At 49.6% G+C, this 14,351-nt stretch overlaps 1 protein-coding gene across 1 annotated transcript in view; it reads left to right on the top strand.

Moving 5' to 3' along the window:
- LOC140400958 (prostaglandin D2 receptor-like) overlaps nt 1-14,120 on the top strand; it is a 34,145-nt gene extending 20,025 nt beyond the window's left edge. The window contains exon 2 of the mRNA XM_072489749.1: nt 12,627-14,120. Within this exon, the coding sequence (XP_072345850.1) occupies nt 12,627-12,824 (198 nt within the window). The 3' untranslated portion in view covers nt 12,825-14,120. The remainder of the gene's footprint in view (nt 1-12,626) is intronic.
- The last annotated feature ends 231 nt before the right edge of the window (nt 14,121-14,351 follow it).

Genomic DNA, 14,351 nt, shown 5'->3' with positions numbered 1-14,351 from the left:
ATTGGTGTGCCAGCAACCTGCTCGCCTTCTCCCCATATTCGTACTGTACACCCTGTGCCTTCCTCCATTGTGCCTCTGCAGTGCCTGTAGTCAGCAAGTCAAATTCTACATGTAGCCTTTGCCTTTCCCTGTACAGTCCCTCCTCCGGTGCTTCCGCATATTGTCTGTCCACCCTCAAAAGTTCTTGCAGCAACCGCTCCCGTTCCTTACTCTCCTGCTTCCCTTTATGTGCCCTTATTGATATCAGCTCCCCTCTAACCACCGCCTTCAACGCCTCCCAGACCACTCCCACCTGGACCTCCCCATTATCATTGAGTTCCAAGTACTTTTCAATGCACCCCCTCACCCTTAGACACACCCCCTCATCTGCCATTAGTCGATTGTCCATTCTCCAGTGTGGGCGCCCTCCTGTTTCCTCCCCTATCTCCAAGTCCACCCAGTGTGGAGCGTGATCCGAAATGGCTATAGCCGTATACTCCGTTCCCCTCACCTTCGGGATCAATGCCCTACCCAGCACAAAAAAGTCTATTCGCGAGTAGACTTTATGGATATAGGAGAAAAACGAGAACTCCTTACTCCTAGGTCTGCTAAATCTCCACGGGTCTACACCTCCCATCTGCTCCATAAAATCTTTAAGTACCTTGGCTGCTGCCGGCCTCCTTCCAGTCCTGGACTTCGACCTATCCAGCCCTGGTTCCAACACCGTATTAAAATCTGCCCCCATTATCAGCTTTCCCATCTCTAGGTCCGGAATGCGTCCTAGCATCCGCCTCATAAAAATTGGCATCATCCCAGTTCGGGGCATATACGTTTACCAAAACCACCGTCTCCCCCTGTAGTTTGCCACTCACCATCACGTATCTGCCCCCGTTATCCGCCACTATAGTCTTTGCCTCGAACATTACCCGCTTCCCCACTAATATAGCCACCCCCCTGTTTTTCGCATCTAGCCCCGAATGGAACACCTGCCCCACCCATCCTTTGCGTAGCCTAACCTGGTCTATCAGTTTCAGGTGCGTTTCCTGTAACATAACCACATCTGCCTTAAGTTTCTTAAGGTGTGCGAGTACCCGTGCCCTCTTTATCGGCCCGTTCAACCCTCTCACGTTCCACGTGATCAGCCGAGTTGGGGGGCTTCCTACCCCCCCCCCTTGTCGATTAGCCATCACCTTTTTCCAGCTCCTCACCCGGTTCCCACGCAGCTGTATCTCCCCCAGGCGGTGCCCCCCCGCCCATCCTCTCCCATACCAGCTCCCCCCTCTCCCCAGCAGCAGCAACCCAGTAACTCCCCCCTCCCACCCCCCCGCTAGATCCCCCGCTAGCGTAATTACTCCCCCCATGTTGCTCCCAGAAGTCAGCAAACTCTGGCTGACCTCGGCTTCCCCCCGTGACCTCGGCTCGCACCGTGCGACGCCCCCTCCTTCCTGCTTCTCTATTCCCGCCATGATTATCATAGCGCGGGAACCAAGCCCGCGCTTCTCCCTTGGCCCAGCCCCCAATGGCCAACGCCCCATCTCCTCCACCTCCCCTCCTCCCCCATCACCACCTGTGGGAGAGAGAAAAGTTACCGCATCGCAGGATTAGTACATAAAACCCCTCTTTGCCCCCCACATTCGCCCCACCACTTTGTTCGAACGTTCTTTTTAATAACCCGCTCATTCCAGTTTTTCTTCCACAATAAAAGTCCACGCTTCATCCGCCGTCTCAAAGTAGTGGTGCCTCTCTCGATATGTGACCCACAGTCTTGCCGGTTGCAGCATTCCAAATTTTATCTTCTTTTTATGAAGCACCGCCTTGGCCCGATTAAAGCTCGCCCTCCTTCTCGCCACCTCCGCACTCCAGTCTTGATAAACGCGGATCACCGCGTTCTCCCATTTACTACTCCGAGTTTTCTTCGCCCATCTAAGGACCATTTCTCTATCCTTAAAACGGAGGAATCTCACCACTATGGCTCTGGGAATTTCTCCTGCTCTCGGTCCTCGCGCCATCACTCGGTATGCTCCCTCCACCTCCAACGGACCTGCCGGGGCCTCCGCTCCCATTAACGAGTGCAGCATCGTGCTCACATATGCCCCGACGTCCGCTCCCTCCACACCTTCAGGAAGACCAAGAATCCTCAGGTTGTTCCTCCTTGCGTTGTTTTCCAGTGCCTCCAACCTTTCCACACATCGTTTCTGATGTGCCTCCTGCGTCTCCGTCTTCACCACCAGGCCCTGTATATCGTCCTCATTCTCGGCTGCCTTTGCCTTCACGACCCGAAGCTCCCGCTCCTGGGTCTTTTGTTCCTCCTTTAGCCCTTCGATCGCCTGTAGTATCGGGGCCAACAGCTCTTTCTTCATTTCCTTTTTGATCTCTTCCACACAGCATTTCAAGAACTCTTGTTGTTCAGGGCCCCATGTCACCTTCTGCCACCTTCCGACGCCATCTTGGTTTTTGCTTGCCTTCCTTGCCGCTGTTCTAAAGGATCCACTGCAATCTGGCCACTTCCCTCTCCTTTTTCCATCCGTATCTAGGGGGGATTCCCTTCTGGTTTACCGCACAGTGTTTTTAGCCGTCAAAATTGCCGTTGGGGCTCCTATCAAGAGCCCAAAAGTCCGTTTCACAGGGAGCTGCCGAAATGTGCGACTCAGCTGGTCATCGCCGCACCCGGAAGTCCATTTAAAGAAATATTGAAACACAGCATTAAAAGTGAATGGGTCAAAACATTTTTAAAAGTTGGATACTGGAGCTCATGCAAATCTGATCACTGAATCAGACATCTCTAAAATACAGTGTCCTCCTTCAATTAAAGCTACTAAATACCAACTGAGGGACTACAATGGCAACATCATTAGCACAAGGGGATTGTGTTGTTTAACAGTAAGCAACAATGAAATCCACCTGCCAGTGCAATTTGAAAGAGACGATGCCAATACATCGTCTCTGCTAGGTGTTCATGCTTGTTTGATGCTGAATCTTGTGAAAAGGGTTCACAGCGCCAATCAATGTGATCTCGGGCTGGATTCTCCGATCCCCGACGCCGAAATCGCATTCGGCGATGGTGCGGAGAATCCCCGACGACGACAAAATTGGGGTGGCGCAGCTTTCATGAAGCTCCGCCCCGTGAAAGGCGGCGTACACCGAACGTTGGCTGAGGCCCGCCCCGCATGCTTCGTCCCCGACCCAGTTCCCGACGGCGTGGGTCTCTCATGGTCTCACCCGTCGGGCACTTAGTCTCCAGAATGGAGAATACGGCCCCTCATATCTGAAAATGGTGTACAACTGGACAGTGATAAAGTAAAAGCGAAACACAAAATGCCTGTTCCGACAGACAAAAAAGCAGCATTGAGAATGCTTGGGTTGACAACTTCCTTGGAAAATGTATTCCGAATCTTTCGTCTAAGACAGGCATTTTCAAAGTGGGGGTCGAAACCGCAGGTGGGTGGCGGGAGGGTTGTGGAGATGGCGGTTGCGGCGTTCCAGATTGCACAAATTCATGCACAACAGCCAGCTTTTAACAATGCCGCTGCGAGGGGCTTTGAAAATGACGGCTGCAACCATATAAAAAAATGCGGGCGCACTGTGCATGTGTGCCCGCTCATCGGTGCACATGCGCAGAACCACGCGAGAAACCCCGCCTCCTCCTGACACCAGCGCGCTGACGCAGGAGAAGATTTTAAAAAAAACATTATAATCTTCCTGCCTGAAGCGAGGCAGAGAGCAGGTCACGGGCCCCGAACGCTTACGTGCTTTGAGGGTGATTGCGAATCCTCCATTTCGTCAGCAACAAACAAGTAAATGAGGACCAAGCAGGCTTTCTCTTTTTTTTTAAATTAAATATTTTATTGAAAATTTTTGGTCAACCAACACAGTACATTGTGCATCCTTTACACAATATTATAACAACACAAATAACAATGACCTATTTTATAAACAAAAAATGAATAAATAATAAATAACAAAAATGAAAACTAGCCCTAATTGGCAACTGCCTTGTCACAAGTAACACTCTCCAAAATTATAATTTAACAGTCCAATATATAATTATCTGTAGCAATGACCTATACATACTATACAGTATATATTAACAACCCTGAGAGTCCTTCTGGTTCCTCCTCCTCCCCCCCCCCCCCCCCCCCCCCCCGATCCTGGGCTGCTGCTGCTGCCTTCTTTTTCCCATTCCGTCTATCTTTCTGCGAGGTATTCGACGAACGGTTGCCACCGCCTGGTGAACCCTTGAGCCGACCCCCTTAGGACGAACTTAATCCGCTCTAGCTTTATAAACCCCGCCGTGTCATTTATCCAGGTCTCCACCCCCGGGGGCTTGGCTTCTTTCCACATTAGCAATATCCTGCGCCGGGCTACTAGGGACGCAAAGGCCAAAACATCGGCCTCTCTCGCCTCCTGCACTCCCGGCTCTTGTGCAACCCCAAATATAGCCAACCCCCAGCTTGGTTCGACCCGGACTCCTACTACTTTTGAAAGCACCTTTGTCACCCCCATCCAAAACCCCTGTAGTGCCGGGCATGACCAAAACATATGGGTATGATTCGCTTTGCTTCTCGAGCACCTCGCACACCTATCCTCCACCCCAAAAAATTTACTGAGCCGTGCTCCAGTCATATGCGCCCTGTGTAATACCTTAAACTGAATCAGGCTTAGCCTGGCACACGAGGACGACGAGTTTACCCTGCTTAGGGCATCTGCCCACAGCCCCTCCTCGATCTCCTCCCCCAGCTCTTCTTCCCATTTCCCTTTTAGTTCATCTACCATAGTCTCCCCTTCGTCCCTCATTTCCCTATATATATCTGACACCTTACCATCCCCCACCCATGTCTTTGAGATCACTCTGTCCTGCACCTCTTGTGTCGGGAGCTGCGGGAATTCCCTCACCTGTTGCCTCGCAAAAGCCCTCAGTTGCATTTACCTGAATGCATTCCCTTGGGGCAACCCATATTTCTCGGTCAGTGCTCCCAGACTCGCGAACTTCCCATCCACAAACAGATCTTTCAGTTGCGTTATTCCTGCTCTTTGCCACATTCCATATCCCCCAGGCTTTCTCTTAAAGGTAAGAGAAAATGGTGGGTTGCGAATATCGGCCGGCATGGGTCGCGAAGGTGGGCCCGCGTGAGTCGTGAAGAGCGTCTGGCATGGGTCGCGAAAGTCGGCCGGGGTGGGTCGTTAAAGTCGGTCGGCGTGGGTCCTGAAGGTTGGCCGGTTCGTAAAAATGGATCCCCCAAAATCTTTTTTGAAAAATCCTGGTCGAGGACGACAGTTCTTAGACAATTGAGCAAAGAAAATGTTTCTTTTTCTCAGACTTCACAACATGAAAAGGAACGGTCCGACCTCAAATCCGCACTGACCATAGCCCCAGTTCTCACATTTTTCGATCCTTCAAAGGAGACAACGGTCTCGATGGATGCGGGTGAAGACGGAATAGGAGCTATTCTTCTACAGAAGATCTCAGATGATCTGTGGAAATCGGTAACATATGCTTAGGGGCAGCACGGTAGCATTGTGGATAGCACAATTGCTTCACAGCTCCAGGGTCCCAGGTTCGATTCCGGCTTGGGTCACTATCTGTGCGGAGTCTGCACGTTCTCCCCGTGTCTGCGTGGGTTTCCTCCGGGCGCTCCGGTTTCCTCCCACAGTCCAAAGATGTGCAGGTTAGGTGGATTGGCCATGATCAATTGCCCTTAGTGTCCAAAATTGCCCTTAGTGTTGGGTGGGGTTACTGGGTTATGGGGATAGGGTGGAGGTGTTGACCTTGGGTAGGGTGCTCTTTCCAAGAGCCGGTGCAGACTCGATGGGCTGAATGGCCTCCTTCTGCACTGTAAATTCTATGGAAAAAAAAATGCTTCTCGAACCATGACACCCATAGAACAACGCTACGCACAGATTGAAAAGGAATGTTTTAGTCTGGTGACGGGTGTTGAAAAATGTCACTATTATGTTTATGGTCGACATACATTTGTGATTGAGACTGATTATAGGCCGCTTGTGCATACAATTCACAAGAGTCTAAATGACATGTTGCCAGACTGAAAAGAATGCTAATGAGATTAAGAAGATATGATTTTTGTCCAGTATATACTCCAGGAAAAGATCCTTGCAGATACCTTGGGCGTCATTTTCCGACCCCCCAGCGGGTCGGAGAATGGCCGTTGGCCGCCGTGTATCCCGCCCCCGCCAGTTGCCGAAGTCTCCGGTACCGGATATTCGCCGGGGGCAGGAATCGGGTCACGCCGGTTGGCGGGCCCCCCCGCTCGATTCTCCGGCCCGGATGGGCCGAAGTCCCGCCGAGAAATTGCCTGTCCCGCCGGCGTAAATTAGAGTTGCTATTTACCGGCGGGACAAGGCGGCCTGGGCGGGCTCCGGGGTCCTGGGGGGGGGCGCGGGGCGATCTGGCCCCAGGGGGTGCCCCCACGGTGGCCTGGCCCGCGATCGGGGCCCACCGATCCGCGGGCGGGCCTGTGCCGTGGGGGCACTCTTTCCCTTCTGCCTCCGCAACGGTCTCCACCATGGCGGAGGCAGAAGAGACTCTCCCCACTGCGCATACGCTGGAAACTGTCAGCGGCCGCTGATGCTCCCGCGCATGCGCCGCCCCGACATGTCATTTCCGCGCCAGCTGGCGGGGAAACAAAGGCCGTTTCCACCAGCTGGCGGGGAGGAAATCCCTCCGCCGCCGACCTAGCCCCTCAATGTTGGGGCTCGGCCCCCAAAGATGCGGAGCATTCCGCACCTTTGGGGTGGCGCGATGCCCATCTGATTGGCGTCGTTTTGGGCGCCAGTCGGCGGATATCGCGCCATTTGGGGAGAATTTCGCCCCTTATCACATGCTACTGAACATGAAGATAAGGGGCGCGATTCTCCAACCCCCCACTTTGTCGGAGTATCGCCGGGGGCTGGCGTGAATACCGCCCCCGCTGTGTCCCGAATTCTCTGCCACCAGAGATTCAGCGGGGGCGGGAATCGCGCCGGTCGGTGGCCCCACCCCCGACGATGCTCCGTTCCGCGATGGGCCGAAGTCCCGCCGTTGTCAACCCACGCCAGCCGGCGTGGATTGAACCACTTTTCGAACGGCGGGACAAGTCGGCGCGGCCGGGGTCCTGGGGGGGCGCGGGGCGATCTGGCCCCCGGGGGGTGCCCACTGATCCGCGGGCGGGCCTCTGCCGTGGGGGCACTCTTTTCCTTCCACCTTCGCCACGGTCTACTCTATGGCGGAGGCGGAAGAGATCCCCTCCACTGCGCATGCGCGGGGATGCCGTGAGCGCCCGCTGACGCTCCGGTGCATGCGTCGCACGGCAAAGTCATTTCTGCGCCAGCTGGCGGGGCACCAATGGCCTTTCCCGCCAGCTGGCGGGGCGGAAATCACTCCGGCGCGGGCCTAGCCCCCCAAGATGTGGAGGATTCCGCACCTTTGGGGCGGCGCAATGCCGGACTGATTTGCGCCGTTTTTGGCGCCGGTCGGCGGACATCGCACCGATTGCGGAGAATCCTGCCCAAGATTCCAGATCTTGTACAGGTGATCGAAGCTCAAGCTGACATGCTGGACGACACACCACCTATTTCTGATGTCAAATTACGACTCATTAAAGAAGAAACTGCAACGGATGAAGTTTTGCAGCGAGTGATTCGCCACACGACTGATGGATGGCCAAATGCAGCTGTTCCAGCTTCACAAGTGTTAAAGATGACATCTCTGTGTTGAATGGATTTTTACTCAAACTGGATAGAATAGTCATTCCTACAAAATTGAGAAGACATATTCTTACCCAGATCCCTGAAGGACACCAGGGTATTGAGAAATGTAAGCAACACGCGAGGCAATCCGTGTATTGGCCTGGCATAAATTCTGACATTGAAAATATGTGTCTGTATGTGACATTTGTCAAAGAAACCAGTCTGCTCAACAGAAAGAGAAATTCACAATGATGGATATTGTCACAATTCCATGGCCTAAAGTGGGAATAGATGTTTTCTACTTTAAGGCAAAGACTACCTCGTCATTGACTATTATTCGAATTATCCAGAAGTGATGAAACTTAAAAATTCAAGTTCATAGGGCAGCACGGTGGCGCAGTGGGTTAGCCCTGAGCCTCACGGCGCTGAGGTCCCAGATTTGATCCCGGCTCTGCGTCACTATCCATGTGGAGTTTGCACATTCTCCCCGTGTTTGCGTGGGTGTTGCGCGCACATCCATAAGATGTGCAGGGTAGGTGAATTGGCCACGTTAAATTGCCCCTGAATTGGAAAAAATGAATTGGGTACACTAAATTATTTTTTAAAAAATTCAAGTTCGTAATCAGTCATCAAGGCAATTAAAGATGATTTTTCTAGACATGGGATACCTTCGTAACGGACAATGGACCTTATTTCGACAGTTGGGAATGGACTGAACTTTCTACATGCTACAATTTTAATCACATCACATCAAGCCCCCTATATTCCCAGTCCAATGGGAAGGCTGAGAAAGGTGTGGGTATCATGAAGAAATTGTTAAAGAAAGCATATGAGTCGAGCCATGAATTGATACTAGCTTTAGTAAGTTATAGAGCTACTGCTTTATCGACAGGTCTTTCGCCAGCGCAACGACTCGTGAACAGACAGCTGCGTACCACTTGCCAAGTCTAACTGCACCAAATCTTGATGACTCACCAATCGTTAACAAGATGAGACAGCAGCAGCAAACTGAAAGCTTGCATTTCAACAAGTCAGCCAAACAGCTGAGTCCGCTAGCTCCAGGAGATTGTGTACGTTTACAAGATCCAAACGGTGGATGGCCCTGCACTGCTTGTGTTTTGAGTCAGGCAGCTCCACATTCATATCTTGTAAAGATGTCTGAAGGTTCAGGAGAAATCGTTGTGCATTGCTGAAGATGATGCAATGCAACCTCCAACCAACAAATTGAGCCTCAACAATTGTTCGAAAACAGCAGGTTTCCACAACATAAGTTGAAATTGAGTACTTCCCCATTAGAGACTCAACTGACTGATACAAGTATCGATCAGAAGAAAGAGAATTCTGACTCAATGACAGTGGGGATTGAGAAGATCAAAGAGATCAAGAAAGAAACCTGATCATCTCAATCTATGAACTGTAAAAACACTGATTTAACTCATGTATAACTTCTAATAATGTTCATTATTGTACATTGCCCATACCCTGGCTGTATGTAAATTTGAATGCGAAATTCTAATTTTTCAAAGAAAGGGGGATGTCTCAATATGTGGATATTGTAAGGAGCATAAAGGGTTAATGTAATGTTACCACTCTAGTAACTAGATGGTGCTATAGGGGAACCATGAGCGGGATTCTCCCAACGGGCGGCTAAGTGCCGACGGCAGAGTAAAAACGGGAGTGTTTTACTCCGGCGTAGGCGCCCGTTCCGGGACCCCATTCTGCGGCCCACAGGGGGCTAGGACGGTGCTGGAGCGGCCTCCGCTGGGTCGGAGAATCGCGCCACATCGCCCGGACGCTGGGACGCAATTCTCCGCAATGCGGAGAATCGGTGCCATCAGCGTGGTCGGCGTGGCGCAGGTTGGGGTATACGCCGACTCTCCGGCATGGGCCAGTGCGCCGATTGTCCTGGCCGGATGGGCAGTCAGCAAAAAGCTGAGTCCCGCCAGCGCCGTTCTAATATCCTCTGAGCTGGCAGGATCTCGGCGTTGAAGGGTCTGGGTGCGGCCTGTGGAGGGGAGGGGGGTTCCGACCCCAGGGGGGGGAGGGCGCGGCTGCTCCGTAGTGGCCTGGCCCACGATCGGGGCCCACCAATGGGCGGGCTGGACTCTCTGCCCCCCGGCCTCCTTTTCTCCACGCTGGCCCCTGTAGCCCTGCGCCATTTGGCATCGGGGCCGCTGCGGGGAAGAAGGCCACTGCGCATGCGCTGGTTGGCGCCATCCCAACTGTGCATGCGCTAGTTGGCGCCGGTTCAACTGCGCATGCGCGGACCCCGCGGCGCCGGGTTCAGTCCGGGATCAGCAGCTGGGGCGGCGGAGGCCACTCCAGCGCCGTCCTAGCCCCCTGTGGGCCGCAGAATGGGGTCCCGGAACGGGCGCCGACGCCGGAGTAAAACACTCCCCTTTTTACTCTGGCGTCGGCACTTAGTCGCCCGTTGGGAGAATCCTGCTCAACATGCCTCCTTTACATCTGGGAGAATGACAGGAGAGAGATGAGAGAGACAGGAGAGAGTGGAAGGAAGTCAGACTGAGTAGATGTGAGCTACTTTAGCTGATAGCATAGTTTAGTATTATAGAAGTGTCATGTATTCTTTAGTTATCTCATTCCTTAGTAAATGTTTGAATCTAATTAAGTGGAATGTAATAAATTGTCTTTGTTTGTTAAACACTGCTTGCTGTTCTTTGTCGACATTACAACCTTTACCATCCTGAAGAACAATATAAAGAACACAACAAGGCCCATGTCAGAGTTCATTATCCAATGCAGCATTGAGGGAGAACTGCACTCTGTGAGGTGCCATCATTCAGTTAAACATTAATCTGTCTGCCTCTCCGAGAGATGGTGGGACCTGCTGTATGCAAATTGGTCTCAGTAACTTCCACCATTACAACAGTGCCTACTCTCCCAAAAAGTACTTTCTTAACTGTAAAGTGCTTCAAGACATCTGAGGCTTTGAAAGGCATTAAATCAAAGTCTTGTTTTCTTGAGTATGCTCGCATGTTTAGCTAATGATAGAACAGCTAGTCTGATAGGTATTCAAACTGTATTCCTAAAAACTTCTCCATGTGTGATAGAGCGGCCCCTTTAAGGGGGGGGGGGGGGCTTTGTCATCCACGTGACCGGCTCGGGACCAATCGCGCGTAAGCACATGAAACCCCACTAATAGAGAGAAAGTGCGGGGCCCTGGGAGCAGGAGCGTGGCCAGTGAGAACCGTAGAGCTGGAGAGTCAAGACGTTTCCAGCATTGCTCTGTGCCTGTATATAATTGCCTTTGCCGACTGTTAATAAACCCCCTTTGTTGTTATTGGAAGTCTCCAATGTATTATCTCGAACCACCACACTGTGCAAGGGCAGGAAATATCCAGGATATTGGAGAATATCAAGAACCACATTGGAACTGCCCCTCCGATTCTTGCAAATAGGATGTTGTTACATTTCAGTGGATATAAAACATTATGACAGGCATTCCAAACAAATGTCATAGGATCTGTTTCTTAGTACCTTACAATACCTAGTACCTTACCTAATTGCAAATTACTTTTGAAGTACATGCGCATGATTGTTTTGCTCTCGATATTTATTAATTGAGTAGCAGTGGTATTTTGAGCAAGCTCCCCATAGCACAGCTGGCTAGTCAACTGCAAAGTTGAACAGTAGTTTGCTCATTTAAATAGCTGCATTATAACCTGAGATGGGAGGAACATGTTTGTACTGCAAACTTTAAACAAAATGTTGCATCCTAACACTGCCAGCTTTGATGATGCAACACTGAAACTAATGAACCAGGAAATTACGGAACGATGACCTAGAAACATATTTTGATCAAGTAAAACCTTATTTAGTAAATTATTCTGTTCTCTTTTGGGTGGCACAGTGGTTAGCATTGCGGCCTCACAGCGCCAGGGATCTGGCTTCAATTCCAGCCTCAGGTGACTGTGTGGAGTTTGCACATTCTCCCCGTGTCTACGTGGGTTTCCTCCTGGATTCCTCCCACAGTCCAAAAATGCGCAGGTTAGATGGATTGGCCATGCTAAATTGCCCCTTTGTGTCCAGGGATGTGCAGGTTGGGTAATGGGGATAGGGTGGCGGGGGGGGACGGGGGGGGGGACACCTGGGTAGAGTGCTCTTTTGGAGGGTCGGTGCAGACTCGATGGGCTGAATGGCCTTCTTCTGCACTGTAGGGATCCTATGATTCTATGAAGGGCCACAGCACTCGTTGCACAAGATTTGTTCCAATTTTGTGTAATGTGATCCTCTCGAAAAGACTTCCTAATATCTAAACTAGCGTTAACAGGATCTTTCCCAAACTATTAAATGGAAATAATTTATCAATGTGAATATAATTTAGTCTGTTGCTTTATACGTCGCTATCAAATCTAATCTCTGTCTAAGTCAATGCAGTCCTAAAGTGAACAACCCAGCTTCTTAAGCCCCTCTGAAGGTTTCTTAAATATTATTTTTGTAGCTCTCCTCTGAACATTTTCCAAAGCCTCTATGTCACCCATCTGGATGCAGTATTTGAAGTCTTGTCTAACCCAGGTCTTGTTTGTAAATAACATTTGGCTGATGCGTTTGAACAATAGGGGTAGAGAAAGAAAGGCAAAAACAGACAGTAAAGAGGAAGACAGTTAATAAATTCTCGAACTGTTCTAGAAAGTCAACTTGCCTTATCCGCCGTGTTACACTTGTAGAATGGAGAGCAATTTCAAGGCCGGTTGACTAAAAGTGAAATCCTCAATTCTGCTCTGACCCGAAATCACTGCGAGCACGTTCTGAGTCTATGGCCTTTCTCTGTTAGTGATTTGCATTCTGCTCAGTTATTTTCATAAGTGTCTCAGAATCCAGCTTCTTATAAGATCTGAAAGGCGGCAATAGCAAAGATATTTTCTCGGAACAAACATATTTAAGTTTGATGCATAATAAAGTCTGAAAACTATCTTAAATAATACCTTTCTTAATCTTTTCAGATCCGTGCTTATATCGGTGCACTTTCTCCTGACAACAGAGATAATGAAGATTTGAAAGCCCTCAGGCTTGCATCAGTGAATTCAATTGTTGACCCATGGGTTTTCATAATTTTCAGAACCTCTATATTTCGGAAATTAATTTCGATGTGTTGCAAAATGTTGTGCTCCAACATTGGACCTGGAATCCTGGCCTGCTGAAAAGTATTGGATGATCTGGACTAAATATTTTTCTGTCCGGTGGTCCTGCCTGTGATTTCGACCAATCAAAAGACGAATGACAAAACCCGATAATGATGGGCATCGCTTTTGACATTGTTTAAAGACATTCAGGATAACAGTTTAAAAAAAAACACCCCTCTTGATTCTGAATGGTACTTTACCTACTGGAACTGGAGCAGAGAAACATAAGAAGCAGATTAATTTATATTTTCATTGCACATTACTTGGGAATCCCAAGCTACATTATGCTCCCTGGCATGTTTATATGAATGTTGAATTTATGATTGTTGCCATCATCTGCATGGAATTAGATAATTTCTGACCAGAAAAACTATTTAAGGATGAATTTTATCTCAGCTTCCGTCAGCTCCGAATTTGTTAGTATCGCTTTAAGTCAGTCAGGACCAATTTTCTGGTCTAAGCTCATTTACATAATGACTCACACTGTGTACAAAACTGAAGCTCTTGCCTGCTTCTAACTCCTGAAGGAACTGTTCATGGCAGGAGACGCCCAGGCGAACAATGGAAATGCTTCAGGGATGTCCTCAAAATGTCCCTCGAGAGGCCAAACATCCCAACCAACTCAAGGGAGACCCTGGCTTCTGACGAGCGAAATGGAGAAGGTTCATTCAAGAAGGCGCTGAACACATAGACAGACTTTGTCAGGAACACACGGAGGTGAATTCGAGGCATTGGAGAGAGCACACAACCCTCCCAATGACCCGACCCACCAAGCACCGTCTGCCCCACATGTGGAAGTTTGCCGATCGCTCATTGGCTTTATCAGTCGTCTCCCATCAAAGCAGAGCGAAAGCAAGTTTCCCTTGATCCCAAGGCACTGCCTAACACGGAATAGTTTTCTATGCCCATCTAGAAGATTCATTGGGGAGGAAAAGCAGCGGGAATTCAGCAAAACAAGTTTCGGCAAAATTTCTCCACCCTTTACTGCCCCAGCCAAACCTCAAATCAGGGTGCAAAGAGACTAAGACACAGCTTCCTGGCGTTGTCACAAGAACTTCAATTGTCAGTGACCATAGTCAGATGCCTGGATATCTTCAATCTTCCCAGTGTTCAAAATATTTGGACAAGTTACCTTATTATTGAATGCATTTAATGTAGTCCTGAAAGACGTGTTGTTAGGTAATTTGGACATTCTGAATTCTCCATCAGTGTACCCAAACAGGTGCCAGAATGTGGCGACTAGGGGATTTTCATGATAACTTCGTTGCAGTGTTAATGTGAGCCTACTTGCGACATTAATAAAGATTATTATTAGATTGATGTTTAAATTGTTCATTTAGACAAATCTGTGAACATGACATTTTGTGAATTAATAACAATGAACTTATTTGCATGTGGTTTAAAGATCCCATTATATCTTATCTCAAAATATTCCAAACTTCAGTAGAACATTTGCCTGTATTATGCACTCAATGCAATCTGCGTGTACATTTGTTTTCTGTCTCCAATTTCCCTGCCCTTATCTTGCCTTCCTGAAGACTTTGA

Source organism: Scyliorhinus torazame, chromosome 2, assembly GCF_047496885.1.
Source record: "Scyliorhinus torazame isolate Kashiwa2021f chromosome 2, sScyTor2.1, whole genome shotgun sequence".
Classification (NCBI taxonomy): Eukaryota; Metazoa; Chordata; class Chondrichthyes; order Carcharhiniformes; family Scyliorhinidae; genus Scyliorhinus; species Scyliorhinus torazame.
This window is presented reverse-complemented; position numbering and strand designations above follow the sequence as displayed.